Source organism: Melitaea cinxia, chromosome 7 (genome assembly GCF_905220565.1).
Source record: "Melitaea cinxia chromosome 7, ilMelCinx1.1, whole genome shotgun sequence".
Classification (NCBI taxonomy): domain Eukaryota; kingdom Metazoa; phylum Arthropoda; class Insecta; order Lepidoptera; family Nymphalidae; genus Melitaea; species Melitaea cinxia.
In genome coordinates, this window is record NC_059400.1 from 6264498 (window position 1) to 6280184 (window position 15687).

The 15687-nt window shown below is 32.0% G+C and overlaps 1 protein-coding gene across 1 annotated transcript; it reads left to right on the plus strand.

Moving 5' to 3' along the window:
* The first annotated feature begins 1201 nt into the window (after positions 1-1201).
* On the plus strand, positions 1202-5276 carry LOC123655273 (proliferation-associated protein 2G4). The gene is made up of 8 exons (XM_045591085.1): positions 1202-1343; positions 1538-1772; positions 1920-2073; positions 2156-2377; positions 2764-2856; positions 3112-3225; positions 3995-4141; positions 4377-5276. The coding sequence occupies exons 1-8, from the start codon at positions 1259-1261 to the stop codon at positions 4464-4466; spliced, it is 1140 nt and encodes a 379-aa protein (XP_045447041.1). The 5' UTR covers positions 1202-1258; the 3' UTR covers positions 4467-5276.
* Positions 5277-15687: the final 10411 nt, after the last annotated feature.

Sequence of the window (15687 nt, forward strand, 5' to 3'; positions counted from 1 at the left end):
AACTTGAGCAATTATAAATGTAACTTGAGCAGTTCTTTAACACGTTGAGCCATTTAAAATATTGTATACATCAAAAGATATAGGAGTTTGAAAATATTGATAAATAAATTTTTTCAACGACTTTTTTGATTTTTTATTAAATAATTTGAGGTGAGCAATTTAAAAGGCCAACGTAGTTGAATCGAGCTATTGAAAATCGAACGATTAGCATCTTTTTATTACGAATATCCACAATTTTTTTGGCTTCCCATCATTGTCTATGCGCATCCGCAGCGCTCACCTTATCATAATGATGTAAACGTTAAATTTGTTCGAACTTTATATATTTATTTAAAAATTAAGGAAAGTGGAGCTGTTCCAAACTGTACTTGAGCAATTATAAATGCAACTTGAGCAGTTCTTTAACACGTTGAGCAATTTAAAATATTGTATACATCAAAAGATATAGGAGTTTGAAAATATTGATAAAAGAATTTTTTTCAACGACTTTTTTGATTTTTAATTAAATAATTTGAGGTGAGCAATTTAAAAGGACAACGAGGTTGAATTGAACTATTGAAAATTGAACGATTACTTTTTTTTTTACAAATATCATTATTTTATTTGTTCAAACTATTTATATTTATTTAAAAATTAAGGGAAGTGGATCTGTTCCAAACTGTACTTGAGCAATTATAAATGCAACTTGAGCAGTTCTTTAACACTTTGAGCAATTTAAAATATTGTATACATCAAAAGATAGGAGTTTGAAAATATTTGATTTTTTAAAAAAAAATTGATTTTTAATTATATAATTTGAGGTGAGCAATTTAAAAGGACAACGTAGTTGAATTGAGCTATTCAAAATCTATCAATTAGTATTTTTTTTTATTACAAATATCATTATTTTGCAGGCTGGGATGGGGTAGGTATGAATGAGGCCCTCATTCATGATTCATGTCTCCCTTACTACGAGGGAGATTTCAAATAATGCTTCAACCTTCAGCCGTATGTTATGTAGCTCTATCAACTATTTGAAAATTTAACAACTAATGTTTACCATTTAAGTTTAGTATTATATATTCCCAAGATAATTAAATAATATTAAAAAATAATATTTCTAGTATGCACATTTTTTTTAATATACGGTTTTATAGAAAATTGAGCGATGAAAATTTTCCCCGCCATTTTTACGGCGTGTACGTCATGGTCACGTGATTGACATTTAGCTGGCCAACCAACAGCCAGTTTCTGTATAACCAAACTACAGCTTTGAGAAATGGCTGACGATAAAGAAATAGAGAAAACGATCGCAGAAGACTTGGTTGTCACCAAGTATAAGTTAGCTGGGCAAATTGTTAATCGTAAGTTTTCGCTGGAATATTATTGTGTGAAAAATAAATATTTTACAACAGGGTCAAAGTGTGATTGTAGGTGAACATCGAATGGACGCGTGTCAGCGCCATGCGGACAATGTGGTCCCGCTCTTTATATTATCTTTTTCTCTGATGTAATTCTAACTGAATACAGTCTTACAAGAAATATGTTGCTTTTGCAGGTGTTTTAGAGCAAGTAATTGCAAGATGCGTACCAGACGCGTCTGCGCGTGAAATATGTGAATTCGGAGACAAGTTGTTACTGGAGGAAACTTCAAAAGTCTTTAAAAAGGAAAAGGATTCGAAGAAGGGCATAGCATTTTCAACATGCGTCTCTGTTAATAATTGTATATGTCACTTTTCACCAATACCTAGCGAAACCGACTACATCCTGAAGCAGGGTGATCTTGCTAAAATGTAAGCATTGAAATGAGCTACTTTCGCGACTCGCTGTTTATTAGTTTTTTGTACTAATAGTTTTTTCGATATTATGTGTAACATTCTCGTGGTTTTGTATGAAATGTATATGTTAATGTATGTATATAATGATATATTTTCTTTTAGCGATTTGGGTGCCCACATAGATGGTTTCATTGCTGTTGTAGCACATACAGTTGCAGTCGGAGGTGGTGAAGTCACTGGCCGAGCTGCAGATGTACTCCTTGCTGCCCATTTGGCTAGTGAAGCAGCCTTGAGACTGCTAAGGCCTGGAAATGAAGTAACTAACTGTGTTATTTATCTATTTTATAATTATACTTTGTATAGTGAGATAGATTTAATAATTTTCTATTTATTTCTAGAACTATGCAGTAACAGATGCTGTCCAGAAAATAAGCGCTGAGTATGCATGCAAACCAATTGAAGGTATGTTATCTCACCAGTTAAAACAATTCAGAATTGATGGAGAAAAGAGCATTATCCAAAATCCTTCAGAAGCACAAAGGAAGGAACATGAGAAAGCAACCTTTGAAACTTACGAGGTTTACGCTATGGATGTGCTTGTTTCAACAGGAGAAGGTGTTGTAAGTATTATTAAATGTTATGATATAATGCCCTGAATTCTTTCTAGATTATTGTATACATAAATAGTCTAGCAGTACTCAGGGTAAAGAATAAAGCAGGAACTTTTGAATTAAAATGTTTTATATATTTTGATTATTTAGATTGCTGACATAATAGACAATCGAACAGTAATCTGATTAAAATTTATTATGTACTTAGATCAAATAAATATACTGTTTTACATTTAGTTATCGAATAATAATTTAATATAATTCATTTAAAAATATTTAAATGAAGAAATAAAGTGTTGTCATTAACAATATTTTTAATCTGTACTGAAACACTATAGTATGTGATGTCATTTGTAGGATCAAGCATTGACTAAAATAAACATATTTCTTTCTAGGGACGTGAAATGGACACAAGGTGTACAATATACAAGAAAACCGATGAAGTGTATCAACTAAAGTTAAAAGCATCTAGAATGTTTTATAGTGAGGTAATCTTTTATTAAATGCTATTAAGGTTTTCATGCTTGAGATGAATATATAAGACTATACCCCTTAGTTTTAGGTCAATGTTAATAATTTAATATTGATTATGATTTGGGGTTAAAGTAGGGTGGTGAGTTTGAACCTATGTGTTTACTGTTAATACATTGGCATAGATCATCACAACAAATGTTTATATTTATTTACAAGGAATCTGATTTATGTATGTGGATATTGTTTATGTGAAATATTTTATTGTTTAGGTTAGGAACAAACATGGTTCTATGCCTTTTAATCTGCGTAGCTTCGATAAAGAGACAAGTGCCAGATTGGGAGTTGTTGAATGTGTCAACCATAAGCTAATTGAGCCTTTCCAGGTAAAAATCATGTTTTTTATTTAATGTATGTAAACTGAAACTAATAAATTTTATATAAATATAAATTATATTAACAAGTTAAGACCTATTTTTTTTATAATTAACCATTGACGTTTATAAAAAAATATTTTATTATACTTTAGATAACTTTCAATAGTACATAAAATATGTAAGGGTTAATAAACTGTTTTATAGTGTTTTAGTATTTAAAAAAAGTTAACAGATAAAGCTTTATTATTAGGTACAGGAGATGATAAAATGTGTTGACTTAATTATTTCATGCAAGATATTACCAATTTTATACTAAAACATATTGGGCCAGTAGCCCACCACCACCACCCATACCCGTCTGGTCGGAGGATTCACGCATAATGGACCACCTTTGTGTCTAAATGCGGAAAACCGAGCCCACAACAAAACAAAAACAAACAAACTAAAACACATATATTATTTTTAAAGAGCGATTGCTGAGTTTTTTGCTGACTCTTCTCAGCAGAATCTTTATTCCGAATCTATTCTAGCTTCACTTTTAAAAATAATGATCACTTTTAAAATTTTAATTTGTAAAATGATGATTTGAAAGTGCTTGTGAAGCCTATTTGAGTACAGTTATTTAGATTTGATTTGACTCGAAAAGTTGTGGTTATTCATAATTATTCTATAAACACAGTTAACTATTCTATTTAACTATAAATCTTTAATTATTTAATAAAATGTAGAAAATAGAGTATAGTTTTATTAAGTTTGTTATAAATGGTTTTTATTACAGGTGCTATATGAAAGACCGGGCGAACTAGTAGCACAGTTCAAGTTTACTGCCTTGTTGCTCCCGAGTGGCACTCACCGCATTACTGGCCTTCCCTTCGACAAGAGTCAGTGCAAGACTGAACGGACAATTAAAGATCCCGAATTAAATGTAAATATAGATCTTAACTCATTTTTTATTACATCTAGTGTCCCTGCAATCTTTCAAAACATACTTGTTAATAGTTTGTTTTGAACAAGCACAGGGTACAATAAAGTAATCTTTTTGAGCCGATTTGTTTTCTATTTACAATTTGGTTTGAACAATTACAACATTAAATAATAAATGAATATTAATATCTAACTTGCAGTGAAATTTTACTTACTCCATCTTATTTTTAATGCAGGCCCTCTTGAACTCGTCTGCAAAAAGCAGCAAAAAAAAAAAGAAGAAAGCAGGAGTTGAAGAACCAATGGAAGTTGAAACAGCTGCCTAGCAACTGAATTTGTTTTTGCCTGAGGACACTTAATATAATTCAGCAGCTTTCTCAAACCTCCCACATGGACATTACCTGACCACACCATACAGTGATGAAAATTAGCAATAAATGAAGCTTTTTGATATAGCTTTCAATGACTGTAAAATTGTTCATTTTAAGCTATTAACTAAATCAACATGAGATTGACAAATCAGCTATGAAATTATTGTTATTGTTTACATTTTTATGTACAAAAATATAAACCATTATTTGTTCATACTTACAGTAGCACACGTGTAGGTGTCACATACAATCCATCATCAAAAGCATGTTATTTGCAAAAATCGTAACAAAATACTTGTAAATACCCTCCATTTAGAATTCATTGATTACATTTGTATGAAAGCATATTCTAAAAATTAGATCATTCCTCATGGATTGTTAAAAAAAATGTGCACAAATTTTTTTCTGAACATTACTTTATCAGTGCAATTAAGTGACTTGCATCATTACTGTTTTGATGTTGAGCCATCATAATTTCCTACACTAATCTTCAGATTAATATAATTTAATATAGATATATTTTTATTTTATTTCATTCTACTTAACTGGAAATATTTCAAAATTATAGTATGCCTGTACATTATTAGCTCCATAAATATGATGGCTATATTCTATTTCTAAATATTAGGATCTCTACATTTGGTATTTAAATACATTGTTACATAAAAATTATTTATGGAACTAATAATATAGTGAATATAATTGAATGAGTGACATTGAGAAAATAAATCAAACTGCCACATGATTGTGGTCCCTTTTTTGTAATTTTTATTTTATTTATAACTTATTCCCAACATGATACTTTGTATTTAAAAAAAAAAATAGGTCTATATGGGGAATGGTCAAATAAAACTAATGAAGGAAAAATAATATGCAGTATGTGTGATCAAATGTTCTGCATTTATTCACTGAAATAAAATTGATTCGGTCACTAGCATTATTATATATATCGTCGGGGATAGTGCAAATCCGCGTATCTGCTACAGGTAGGGAGCGCGTAACTGCACTCGATGTAACTTTACATAGGAAGGTTAAAACTATAAAAAACGAATTTTGAGCTCATTTTTACACAGAGAGTAATTATTTATGTGTTCTATCTCTTGGTAGGTAAAGTATTCCCTTAAAGTAAATCATTTAGGCCCTACGTCAATTACGCGGATTTGATTTGACGAACATTGGAACCTAAGAGTAAGTTACGCGGTTTTGAAATGACACAAAACTAACTAAAAAATCTAATTCCTCTACGTTTTTCGACCTTTGCCCAATACACATTATTGCTTTCCTGTCCAAAGTTTTAGAGTCTTGCCTATTAACAGCTAACTTCATTTCTTTCCTCTAATGATATCCTAAATCTTTATCAGTCCGGTTTCCGTAAAGGTACGGAGACATAGTACGGATACAGCCCTTATAAAAATGTGATGATCTTCAAATTTATTCTCACGCTAAACTTACAGATTTACCTATTAAGACCAATAAACAATTTAAAAATGACTTAAAAAACATATAGATGGAATAACTCCTACTGATTTAACATTAATCCCACAAAATGTCAAGTCATTATTATCAGTAGTCCTAAACTTGTTGTTTCGAATAGACTGGTCGCTTATCACCAGTCGTTTATAACAACGCTGTAATCAGTTACAACGGCAATGTGAAAAATCTCGGAGTTATCTTCGATAGACATCTTCCTTGGGCACCTCAGCTGATTGACATGAGCCGTAAACTATTTGCAGCTATCGGATCACTGCGATAACTGCAATATTTCCTCCCTTTGTCTACCAAAATTATTTTAGCACAGTCACTCCTTCAAATTCTTGACTATGCTGACATTTGCTATCTTAAAGACGAGCAATTAAATAAGCTTGAACGTCTTCACAATTTTTGCATACGGTTCATGTTTGGTCTTCGCGAAAATGACCATGTCTCCGAATTTTGCAATCATCTCAAGTGGCTCCCGATTCGCTTTCGCAGGAATACTCACATACTCTCGTTACTATATTGTATACTTTTTCATTCTGATACACCTCTGTTCGTTAAGTAGCGTTTCAAGTGTCTTCGTAATACGCACGACTGCACCCTTAGATCCGAGTCTACTTTGATGCTCGAAACTCCAGCCCACACAACTTCTTTTTACTCTTAACTCTTTTTCAGTTAAAGCTGTTCAGCTTTGGAATGCTCTACTTCCTCCTATAAATCAAGCCCAATCCCTGTCTTACTTCAAAAAATACCTCAAGGCGCACTATTTCTCACTTAATACATTATAATTGTTTTTAATATATCTGCATAATATCATGTATGAGTATTGCTACACTTGTAATATGTATCCTATACATTTATCTATATTATATGTATTTCGTTTATAAGTACAGTATTTTAATGCGTATGTTTATTTACATACCTATATATACTAGCCGACCCGTGCCCACTTCGTTGGGCGTTAATTATTATTTTTGTGAAGCAAATACCTATACAGTAAAGTTTTCATCTCGCTCGTATTTCTCCGACTTGATTTACATATATTATTATTTTTCACTGAAATTTTTCTTCAATAACAATAAAATATAGCCGTATAAATCCTGAATAGTGTAGCTTTGATTAGTATCTGCGAAGAGTACAAACAACAACCCTACAAACAAACCAAGTTAGAAACTTTACCTCTTTATAATATTAGTATATATATGTGTGTATGTGTATGTATGTATGTATTGTATATATGTATTTGTCTTTTTACTCGATAATTGATATCGTCTTAGGTGACTATTCATCACTTCTCTTTGTACACTTCCTTACCGCTTTCACTTGCCGTGTCCTATATAAGGTTAAGGTTGTCTGTTTATTATTATTATTTATTTTTATTCTTTTGCTATTATTTTTATTTTAACAATAATCATCTTCTTTGTCTGAGGTATTTTCTTGTCTAGTTAAATGTTTTCGTGATAAATGTTGCTGATATTCTTCTTCAGTAATATCCCCCTACTTTATATGAACAAAATAGAGAACATGCATCTCTTTTCGGTTGAAACAAGGCTATGTACCTTTCAGAACATCTTCAAAAAGTTTTCTGGAAGCCACTCCCTGTCTTTTTTGTTAGCTTTTCAACATAGATACAGTATAAGTTCACGTTTAGATTGTATTATTGGCTCTAACTATAATTTCGTACTTTTTTTTCTGCAGTAGTGAGAAGGCATTATGGGCATATTCCTTAAGAATGTACAGAGTTTTATAGCAAAAATAAACCACAAACGCGCTTCCGTTGTCATCAGATCACTTACGAGGTATCGACGCTTGCCGGCCGAAGATACGCGGTCTTGTTATTTGGCGATTTCTGGCTTTCTATCGGTCGAAATAAACTCACATCAAAGTAGTGGCAGTAAATCAAGATTTTGCGTTAATCGCACGCGAAAACTTAAATTAGCTACATTTGTCAGATACGCGGTATTAACCAATGCTAGTTACGCGGTTTTGCAGGCGGTCAAAATCAGTCCAGTCGTTTCCAGTCGTGTCCAGTGATTAGCCGGAGCAAACAGACAGACAGACAGACAAAAATTCTAAAAAATGTTTTTATTTATTTTATTTTCTTACATCTAATATTACAGGCATAACCCAATTCATTAGACATAGTAAAGGAGACAAAAAGCAAAAGGAAAAAAATGTTAAACTATAATTTAAAAAAAAAATAGCTGACTTTAACATAATACTAAAAACAAAACAATAATAAATATAAAAACATTAAATTCATTTCTCATAACATATTATATACAAAGTAACTTTTGCGAATTCACTCCACGAACAAGAAAAAAGTTCTAGTGTGTCAGCCACCAAGTTCAGCATTCTGACTGAACGAGCAAGGGGCCCGTTGCGCATTAGCTCGGTTCTGCCGTAGGGTATAATCGGTTATACCGCAAATAAGCTCGGTCGCTGTCTTTGTTGTAGATACCTATCGGGTATGCTCAAACCTATCCACTGCAGTACCCCTGGATTATTGACAACACCGCGGAATAATTTTAAAATATAAGTTGCCAGAGCCAGCTCTCTCCTAGTCTCCAACTTTTTGTATCCAACCATGCCCAATACAAACAATGTTGGATACATCAAGGGATACAAGGGATACACGCCATAAAGCCATAAAGCCTGACTTCTTATTAGGGCATCATACAGTAAAGAGATTGCTTATTTTGGTACATGTACCGTGTATAAATCAATATGCATTTAGTAAAAAGCTGTTACTTTAATATTACAAACAGACACTCCAATTTTATTTATTTGTGTAGATAAGTTTTGTACCCTCTTGGTTTGCACCCACTGATTTTGTCCAATATCGGAATAGCATAGTTTTTGCATAGGTGCTTGTCTTACCGATTTCTTCCTTTCTTGGATGTCATGCAAAACTTCCCTTAAATCTTCCTCTGTGTATGTTCTTTTTTCCTTCTTCTTTCTTATCTGCAAAGAACTCATCTTAAACAGAAAAAAAAATAAGAAAGAAATTACTTATTTCATTCAAAGTAGAATAGGTATTAAACTTGTAGTTATTAGTTTTATGTATTAAACTTATAGAATTAATTTAAAAAATGGACGCGATTTAGTTTTATTATTAATCCCTTTAGGTATAGTTTGCGTCCATTGCGGACGCAAAGTGGAAGTTTTATAAGTTCGCGTCCACCTTGTTTTTTTTTTTTTTTTTTTTTATTTATTTATTGGAACCACAAACAAGTTTACAATAGACATTAACTACATTAAATGTAAGTATTACAATTTAAGTTATTGCAAACTCAACACTGATGGTCACATTGAACATAATCAAATTGCAAATGGTGAACCTGTCTTACAATTCATTGTTTCTATAATTGAATTTGATAAGTCTTAATCAAAATATATAATACATATGTACTCACATATAGATATAGACTATAAAATATATATACATATACATAATATATATATATATATATATACACCCACATACCTAAACATATACAAATACACTAATATAGTAGTTTTAAATATTCTTTTATATACATACATATTTTCTTCAATATAGGTATATTATGCGTGTAAGTGACTTGTGCGTTAAGGTTGTCCATTCAAAATATTAATAATCTGGCTCGTATATGCATCATTACAATTGGCAAAAATGTCTAATGTATAAAATTTACTATTATATGTATCAAACATTCGATTTAACGGGGAACGGATACCTGCATTCGTACGAGATCGCGTCACTGCAAAAAATTGGTAACGGCGGGATGGTCGCAAATGAGCGCGAGAAGGCACAGAATATCTAATTTTGCTTACAATGTCCATGCAATCATACTTATTATTACAAAGATCGTAAAGCAACATAGCTTCTAGTTGCAGTCGTCTAGATTTCAAGTCGAGCAGTTTGTAGTTCCTTAAAAGCGACTCATAAGGTATACGTTTACGACAATATTTGTAATTCATGTGACGTAAGAATTTTTTCTGTACCCTCTCTAAACTTTTCTCATATTTAATGTATAATGGATTCCAGATAGCAACGGCATATTCAAGTTGCGGCCTTATTAAGGACTTAAAAAGATACACGAGTGTGGATGGTTGTCTAAATTCAGTAGAGGACCGCATGACAAACTTGTACATTTGAAAGGCTTTACTAATAATGTTAACTATGTGAGCGTCAAAGTGCAGCTTGTTGTCTAACGTTACACCTAGGTCTCTTATATTTTGTACTTTAACAATATCTGTGTCACAGAGGGAATACGTGAAACTGCTTATCGTTTTTCTCTTAGTAAAGCTTATGCTTTTGCATTTATTGAGGCTAAGCTCCAATTTATTTTCATAGCAGTAGGTGGTGAATCTATCCAAATCTTCCTGAAGCAACTCGTGGTCTTGGTAAATGTTTATTTTTCGATATATTTTTAAATCATCAGCGTAAAGAAGAAGTTTACTATTAGGGAAGCATTTGTTAATATCGTTTATGAAAATGAGAAACAGTAACGGACCCAAGATAGATCCCTGAGGGACGCCTGAGCTCACACTTGATGTAGATGATTCATAACCACCAACCACCACCCTCTGTGTTCTATTAGAGATGTAAGATTTAAGCCACCTCCAAAGATTTCCTCTTATACCATTATAAGCAATTTTTTCCAGCAGTATACGATGGTCCACTCGATCAAACGCCTTGCGGAAATCAGTGTAGATACTATCGATTTGGGTGTTTGCATCAAGTCCATCAAATAAATCAGTTGTATAGGTCAACAGATTTGTTATAGTCGACCGTCTTTTCACGAAACCGTGCTGCTGCTGTATGATATTATTGTGCATGAAAGGATATATAGCATTGTGGACTAGTCTCTCAAAGACCTTAGAGAGAACCGGTAGAATGGATATAGGCATAGTTCTCTATATCACTTTTAGAACCACTCTTATATACAGGGACAATCCTAGCGCTTTTCCATATTTTTGGGAAAATACCATCAGTTACACATTTATTATAAAGATAGTGAAGAGGCTGATCAATCACTGTTGCAGTTTCCCTAAAGAAAATGGGAGGTATATTGTCAACTCCAGCACCCTTAGAGACATCAAGAGATTCTAATGACCTACGAATTTCTGTTTTAGATAAATTTACATCGTTAATAATAAAATTAGATGTATTTTCTGATAAACTAAAGTCACTAATGTCTAGACTATTGGGTACACAGGAAGGCTGATAGACTGAAAGAAAGAATTTGCTAAATAAATTACATGCATCATCGAGGTTACCGGCTTTTGATGTTTTATAATGTAAATTAATAGGAATATCTGTTGATCGTTTCCGATGATTTACATAGCTCCAAAAGTATTTTATGTTACCCTTTATACTAGTTTTTAATGAACTCATATATCGCTGTCCCCGGGCAATAAAGCGGTAATATCAAAAATCAATTTTTACAGGAGAAATAAAAGAAGCTAATTTGTTTATAGTGCAGAGTACAGTGATCCAAAACAGACGTTCAATATGTCAAATGAAAGCTATTTTTTTTACCAATTTAAGCTTTTAAAAATAATTTTTTAAAAACAAATCGTATAATTTTTTAATGAAATAATTAAAAAAAAATTATAATACAATTCATAGATGATACTATTTTAATTGCAAGATCATTAACAATTACTGTAAAGATGTTCACCGGTTTTTTGTGTTATTTTTCTTAGAGTAATGCAATAATACATAGCTTAGTCGTAAGAGAATTATCCATGCAATAAAACGGTTATTGTCATTTATTCTAACGAAATATTAATAAAAAAAACTGAAAAAAATAAGAGTGATAGATTGATACTCAGAGAAGCCAAAAATTAAATAACATTAAAAAGGGTGTAACCGGCGTATACCGCTTTATTGCCCGGGGCCAGCGATATGTCTTATAGCAGTTTTTAGACGCAATCTTAAATTCTTTCCTATAAACGGAGAAAATATTATAGTTTGAGTCATTATTAAATTTTTTCATCTTTATCCACGCTTTATTCTTTTTCTTAAATGTTAGTGATTTTGGCAGGAACGAGGAATAATAATAAAGCTTTTATCTTTTAAACACTTTTTCTTTTATTTTTATATTCTTCATTTACATATTTACCACTTACAAATCTTACCTTCTCTATTATTATTACAAAACTGCCATAGACAAAAAAGACATCCTAAATTCATAGAGTGATAATAACATGAAAAAAACTTTTGGAAGTGGAACATTGTCCTTTCCTCAACACTCTCCCTCAATGTTACAATCTTCCAAACCCAACAAAGTAACAAACTTTCTAAAATGATGAGTGGTTAGAGGCTTTGTCATTAAATCTGCTAACTGATTATTTGTAGAAATATAAATTACCTTAATGAGTCCCTGTTCTACCTTTTCTTTAATAAAATTGTATTTTATATCAATATGTTTGAGACGTTTCTGATCAGGATTATTAACAGTCTTTATAGTGCTCTGATTATCTTCAAAAATAGTTACATGTTTCAAGTTAACATCTACATCTTTAAGTAATTTTATTAACCAGCAAGACTCTACACAACTTTCACACAAAGCAACTAACTCAGCCTCAGTAGTACTTAATGTCACAATATTTTGTTTTTTTAGACTTCCAAGAAATAGTATTACCATAAAGTTTAAAAACATAACCACTAGTAGACTTTCTGTCCATGCTTCTAGCAAAATCAGAATCAGCATATCCTACTAGAGTATTATTATTATTAACATTACAATTGGTATAAGTTAACTGATAATTAACTGTTTGTTTTATGTATCTAAGAACTCGCTTTAAAGCTTTTACAAGTTTTACACTAGGTTTTCCTTGAAATCTGCTTAAGTATGAAACAGCTGTAGCTAAATCAGGTCTAGTGCTAACCATACAATACATTAAAGATCCTATGAGTGATCTACAATAGTTTTCTAACGTCATGTCTAGGTCAGTGTTTATGTCTAGTTGTAAATTAGGATCCATAGGTGTATCCATGCCCTTACAATCTTGCATACCATATTTCTTTAAAACATTTTGTAAATACTTAGTTTGATTCAGATAGATCTGTCCATTTTGTTTTAATATAGAAATTCCCAAATAAGTTAAATTATTACTTCCCATATCTTTCATTCTAAATTTTTCTGACAAATATCTTTTTATTTTTTCGATTTCTTTATTGTTAGGTCCAAAAATTAACAAATCATCAACATATATTAATAAGTATATATCTTTCTTATAATATAAACAATAATCATTATTAGATCTTTCAAAACCATAAGTAGTTATAACTTCGTTAAATTTCTCATACCAATATTTAGGAGATTTCTTTAATCCGTATAGTGACTTATTTAGTTTTAATACATGACCATCTGGTATATTTAATCCCTGAGGGGGCTTCAAGTATACATCTTCATCTATCCTACCATAAAGAAAAGCTCCTTTGACATCCATTTGATGAATATTATAGTCTCTGTGTGCTGCTACTGACAACAACACTCTCAATGTTTGCAGTTTCAAAACCGGTGAGTAAATGTTTTCTAAATTTTCTTTTTGCTGGAATCCTCTTACTACCAACCTTGCTTTACATATTTCCTTGTCTCCAATATCTTTTCTAGTAAATATCCACTTGGTATCTATTAACTTATTATTCTCTGGTTTAGGTACTATCTTCCATGTTTCACTCTCTTGTAGGACTTTCATTTCTTCTGATATAGCATTTTCCCATTGCTGTTTATCTTCTCTGTTCTGTATCTCTTCAAAACGTTGTGGTGCGTCAGAATGAATCGTAAGTAAAGCATATAATATATCTCCTGTATCTTCATTATCATCTAACTGGTAATCTGTTTGCCATTTAGGTTTTCTAATATTTCTTCTAGGTCTCTCCCTGCTTGCTAGCTCCTTTTCAACCTGTCGGTCTTCTAATTTTTGCACTGCATCTTCATAAACTTCTGTGTTTTCTTCACTGCATGACTCTTTATTCTGTTTCTCTTGTGTGTTATCTTCTGTATTCTTCTCTGTTATTCTCTTACCTTCTTCTTGTTTCTTTTCAGGTGATTTTTTTCTTTCTTCGGGTGCTTCATCTTTTTCTTCTACATCTTGGTAAGGTAAGTAAATTCTTGGTACATATTTTTCTTTAGGTTTTTCATCGAATATCACATTTCTTGCATGTACTTCCTTTTGTGTTTCAGGATCGAAGAGTATGTAACCTGCTGGAGCATATCCAATCATAATCATCTTACGTCCAGTGTTATCAAGCTTCTGTCTGCACTCTTTTGGTACATAATTATATGCTAAACTTCCAAATACTCTCATGTTTGACACATTCGGTTTTCTTCCTTCCCAGAGTTCACTTGCAGTATGGTACCTGTCTGCTGATGGACTTCGGTTACTAACATATGCTGAGTACAATACAGCATCTCCCCAAAACTCTTTTCCTAAAGTTGAATCTAATAAAATTGTTCTGGTCTTTTCCAACAACGTTCTATTCATTCTCTCTGCTACCCCATTCATTTCTGGATTATATGGGACCGTGTACTCCAATTTAATTCCTTTGTAATAACAAAAATCTTGAAATTCTTTATTTACATATTCCTTACCGTTATCTGATCTAAGTTTTAAGATGTTCCTATTAAAATGGTTTGTAACATAATAATAATATTGTTTGAATTTACTAAAAACTTCACTTTTATTATTTAATAGGTATATCATTACAAAATGAGTATAATCATCAATGAAGGTTATAAAATAGCGATATCCATTTCTTGTTGGTGGGTTAATTGGCCCACACACATCTGTATGAACTAATTCTAAAGGCCTGGACGCCCTACGACCCTCTCTATTAAATGGTTGTCTTGTCATTTTACCTGTCACACACTGTTCACACAATGTATCATAATTATTTGTTTTTAAGTCTCCTAATCCATTTACCATGTTATTTTGTTTTAATAAACTTAAATTTTTAATTCCTAAATGTCCAAAGCGCCTATGCCACAAGTTAACATCATCAATATTAGTGTAGTCACATTCCAGTTTATCTATTAACAATTTGACTGTATAAAGTGAACCTTCTTGATTTCCTATCATGGTAAGATCATTATAGTTGTATACTCTAATCTTACCTTTGTAAAATTCTACTCTAAAGCCATGGTTTTCTATTTTAGATACTGACAATAGGTTCTTTCTTAAATCAGGGACATAATAAACATTTTTAATAGTAAAATAAGACTCTTTTCTACCAACAAAACATTTTACATTAATATTACCTATGCCAATTGCTTGTAACATGATACCATTTTTAGCTGCTGCAATTATTTTAGGTTTACTTAATTCTATGTAATCTATAAAGAAACTTTTATTATTAGTTAAGTGATCAGAGCAACCTGAGTCTACACACCATGTAGTGTAGTTACTTTCATTTACATTCACCTCACTAATACACAGCGGTGCCTCCTCTTCTTCAAATGTTGACAGGAATGTGTGATGGTTCTTTTCATGGTAGTGTCCCCTATATTGTCCTCGTCCTCTGCCATGTCCACGTCCTCTGCCATATCCACGTCCTCGTCCTGCATTCAGGTATTGTCCTTCTTGACCTTTTTGTCCGCATCCTGCATTACCTCCTCGGGCTGGTCCGTAACGTCCTCTCCCTCTATTATGGCATTGAAACTTCTTATGGCCCGGCAAACCACAGTTGTAGCACAGGAAAGCA

Coding starts and splice junctions, on each gene's coding strand:
- LOC123655273 (XM_045591085.1), top strand. CDS start 1,259: ATGGCTGACGATAAAGAAATAGAGAAAACGATCGCAGAAGACTTGGTT. Junction 2,074..2,155: donor TGCTAAGGCCTGGAAATGAA/GTAACTAACTGT, acceptor ATTTATTTCTAG/AACTATGCAGTAACAGATGC. Junction 2,857..3,111: donor CTAGAATGTTTTATAGTGAG/GTAATCTTTTAT, acceptor TTTATTGTTTAG/GTTAGGAACAAACATGGTTC.